Source organism: Nannospalax galili, unplaced genomic scaffold (genome assembly GCF_000622305.1).
Source record: "Nannospalax galili isolate Female #2095 unplaced genomic scaffold, S.galili_v1.0 scaffold54, whole genome shotgun sequence".
Classification (NCBI taxonomy): domain Eukaryota; kingdom Metazoa; phylum Chordata; class Mammalia; order Rodentia; family Spalacidae; genus Nannospalax; species Nannospalax galili.
In genome coordinates, this window is record NW_008341028.1 from 5,299,285 (window position 1) to 5,303,559 (window position 4,275).

Below are 4,275 nucleotides of genomic sequence, written 5' to 3' on the forward strand. Positions count from 1 at the left end.
TTCTAAAATGATGGATAAATTTGTTTTCTCCCCCTATCTAGAAGCCTTTGAGAGGGAACTGACACTGATTATAACCATTCCAACAGCTATCAAAATACCTAAAAGCAAATTCTGAATCCATCACTCTTGAGTCCAGGCTTGGAAAACAAAAGAAAAATGAGGAGGAACACAATAAAGGGATGCGAAATTCCAATGGACTCATATGAACATTTGAAAATTGCCCTGTTCTTTTTTTTTTTTTTTGGTCTTTCTGAGACAGGGTCACCCTGTAGCCTCAGCTGTCCTGGAACTCACTATGTAGACCAGGCTGGCGTTGAACTCACAGAGATCCACCTGCCTCTGCCTCCCAAGTGCTGGGACTACAGGCGTGCGCCATCATGCCCAGCTTGCCCTGTTCTCTTTTCTAGTTCTCTGGCTAGAACTTGTAATGCTAATTACTCTTGCCTTTACTTCTCCTTCACATCTCCTAGTCACAATTCTAGGACTTTCTTTTCCCCTCAGAGATAAGAGTTATGCAATTTGGGAGTCTTTTAGATAGACCCACTGAAGGGGTACTCCAATTGTCTCACCCTGTGTCCCCGTTCAGCATGGAAGAAGCCAGAGTGGCGTCCCTATTTCCTTTTGGCAATTTCGGTAACCTCTTCAGAGGATGGTGTGATAAGAATAGGAGGTAGGAACTAGCTTGGCAGTTAGGGTAAAAAGACCCCAAAGAAAAGTAGCCAGTTTCTTGGCTAAAAGTCAAAATGTCCTTGAGCCTCTTAGCAAAATACTCTGTTCCAAATGCCAAAACTGTTGAAAGTATTTGGGAGCTTGTATCTAATCCTTCAAAGATTTTAGGCTTACCTCTTCTCAGGGGGGAATGTTAAGAGTAGCCAGAAGCCCCATAAAATAAAACAAATCAAAGAAGAAGAAAGAGTACATGAAGTTATCAGAAAAAAGTGATGGGGAGATATGGGAGGAGTTGGCATGGATTTGATCAAAACACCTTATATGCATGTATGAAAGTCTCAATAAACTATTTATTTTTAAAAACTGAAGGTAGGCAGATCCAGTATCATTCCCGTTTTAGAAAATTGATGCCCACAACTGGTGGGTGAATTTCCCAAGGTAACACAACTGGTGACGCTCAAATTTCCATGTTCCCTAACCCCAGATGCTTCTATGAGAGCAAACTCAGACATGGGATATACATATATACAGGCAGAACGTGACAGATCACCTAACATGCTTCATAATGAGCTGGAGAGAGCTGAGAGGTGATGGGGGAGTTCTGCATCTATAGTCTGTGTTGGCAGATCAATCTATCACACATTATTTTATTTTATTGGAGGTGAGGATCAAACCCAGGGCCTCTGAACTAAATTCCCAACCCCTAACATACATTTTAAGCCAACTTTTTTGAGTATGCAGAATCTCACATAAATACCACATAACAGAAAATACTCAGGAAACATAAGGCATGTGGAACACTTCCAGGAATATGCTACTGTGGCCTTATAAAACAATGGTTCCAGATGTTTTTGAACTTTAAAAATTATTTATGTTTATATGTATAAGTACTTTGCTTGAATATATGTAAGTGTGCCTGTGCACGCAATGCCTGTGGAGGCTAGAAAAGAATGTAAGATCCCCCATAACTGGAGTTAAGGACAGTTGTTAGCCACCATATAGGTGCTAGGAACTGAACCTGGGTCCCCTGCAAGAGCAGCCAGTGTTTTTAACTGCTGAGCCATCTATCCAGCCCTTTCATAGTTTCTTAAGAAAATTATGTTGTCTATTGCCCTAATCTGAGTAGCAATCAATTAGGTAAAAAAAAAAAAAATTTGGTTTTTTGAGATAGCGTTTCCCTGTAGCCCCAGCTGGCCTGGAACTCACTATAAAGACTAGACTGACTTGCCTTGATCTCACAGAGATCCACTTCTCTGCCTCCTGAGTGCTGGAATTAAAGATGTGTGCCACCACATACGACCAATTAAGTAAAATCTTAATGAAAATAATAAAGAATTTGAGATATGGTGGTGCATACCTGCAATCCCAATACTCAGGAGGCTGAGACTTGATGATCAGTTTTGGACTAGCCTGGGCTACACAGTGAGTTCAAGCTGGCCTGGGATATATAGTGAGATCTTGTCTCAAAAGAAAAGGAAAAAAAATACAAACTATAAATTCAGTAAAACAAATATGATAATTTAAAGCTAAAGTGAATGTACCTTGCAATGAACCAGCAGAATTTGCAACTGTTTGTGATACACCACTGATCCTGGAGTAACAGTCTTTCCTGTTAGTTTTGGATCTGAAAAATGGAAGAAAAAAAGATATGAGAAACAGAAATAATTGATATTTCTTTTATTTTTAAATTTTATTTATTTTATTATTTTATTTATTTATTTTTTTTTGGTCTTTTTGGGACAGGGTCTCCCCGTAGCCCCAGCTGTCCTGGAACTCACTGTGTAGACCAGGCTGGCCTTGAATTCACAGGGATCTGCCCACCTCTGCCTCCCGAGTGCTGGGATTAAAGGTGTGCGCCACCACGTGCAGCATATTTATTATTTTTATATTATGTATATGAGTGTATTGCCTGCATGCATGCATGTAAGTGCACCTGTGTTGTGCAATGCCTGCGGAGGACAGAAGAGGGAGTTAGATCCCCTGGAACAGGAGTTACAGATGGTTGTTAGCTGCTATGCAGGTGCTGGAATTTGAATGTAGGTCTTCTGTAAGAACAGCCAGTGCTCTTAACCACTGAACCATCTCTCCAGCCCAAATTGGTATTTCTTAAAAAAAAAAAAAATTGGGGCTGGAGAGATGGCTCAGAGATTAAGAACACTGATTGTTCTTGCAGAAGACCTGGGTTCGAATCCCATAACCCACATGGCAGCTAACAACTGTCCATAGCTTCAGTCCCAGGGGATCTGATGGCCTCTTCTGTCCTCCGCCGGTATTGCACAACGCGGGTGCACTTACCTACACACAGGCAATACATGCATACACATAAAAAATAATAATAATTAATGGGGCTGAGTGATGGCGCAGCAGTTAAGAGCACTGACTGTTCTTGCAGAGGACCTGGGTTCGATTCCCAGCACCCACATGGTGGCTATAAACCATCCTCAACTCCAGTTCCAGGGGAATCTGAAGCCCTCTTCTGACTTCGCGGCACTGCACAACACGGGTGCACTCACATACATGCAGGCAATACACACATACACATAAAATAAAAATAATAATAAAAAAAAAAGTTTGGGCCTGCACGACCTGCCAGCCTCTCTCTAGGGGAAGTCAATCGTGCCCTCCACATCCTAACTCCCCCAGCCTCATTCACTCTCACATCTCCCCCACCCATCTCTCCTCCTAGCTTGGCTCCTCTCCCATTTCTTGTCTTGGTGCCTCAGATACCTGGAGAACCACCACTGCTTCCTGTTCCTTTGCATCTAGATGAACCCAGTTCCCTCTTATAGTCCCCAGGAGCCCTCTGGGCCTGGTCCCGCCCTCACCTCCCTCTGGGATGTACAACCCGCCAGCCTCCTGGATGCCCATAACACAAAAAGAAATTGAAACAGTTATAGAAAACCTTCTGACTAAAAAAAGCCCAGGACCACATGGATTTACAGCAGAATTCTATCAGATATTTAAAGAAGATGTACATCCAATACTACTTTTGAATAAATTTTCAAAAAGACAGAAATGGAGGGAAAACTTCCAAATTCCTTCTATGATGCCAGCATTACTCTAATACCAAAGCCAGGTAAAGATACAACCAAAGAAGAAAACTATAGACCCATATCCTTAATGAACATAGATGCAAAAATTCTCAACAAAATACTTGTAAACCACATAGAGACACACATCAAAAAGATCATTCACCACGATCAAATAGGCTTTATCCCAGAGATGCAGGAATGGTTCAATAAACACAAAACAATAAACATCGTTAATCATATAAATGGACTCAAAGACAAAAACCATATTGTCATCTCAATAGACGCAGAAAAGACTTTTGACAAAATTCAGCATGCATTTATGTCCAAAGTTCTAGAGGGAATTGGACATACCTTAACATAATCAAAGCTATATACAACAAGCCCACAGCCAACATCATTCTAAATGGAGAAAAACTGGAAGCATTCCTATTAAAATCAGGAACCAGACAAGGACATCCACTATCTCCACTCCTTTTCAAGGTAGTGCTTGAAACTATTCTAGAGCCATAAGACAGGAGAGGGGAATTAAAGGAGTAATAATTGGAAAAGAAGAGGTTAAACTATCACTGTTTGC

At 41.2% G+C, this 4,275-nt stretch overlaps 1 protein-coding gene across 1 annotated transcript in view; it reads right to left on the minus strand.

The window, feature by feature from the left end:
- The window catches only part of Mtfmt (mitochondrial methionyl-tRNA formyltransferase), a 26,076-nt gene that overhangs the window by 2,306 nt on the left and 19,495 nt on the right, over window positions 1-4,275 (minus strand). Inside the window, 1 exon segment of the mRNA XM_029564992.1 lies at window positions 2,211-2,293. Within this exon segment, the coding sequence (XP_029420852.1) occupies window positions 2,211-2,293 (83 nt within the window).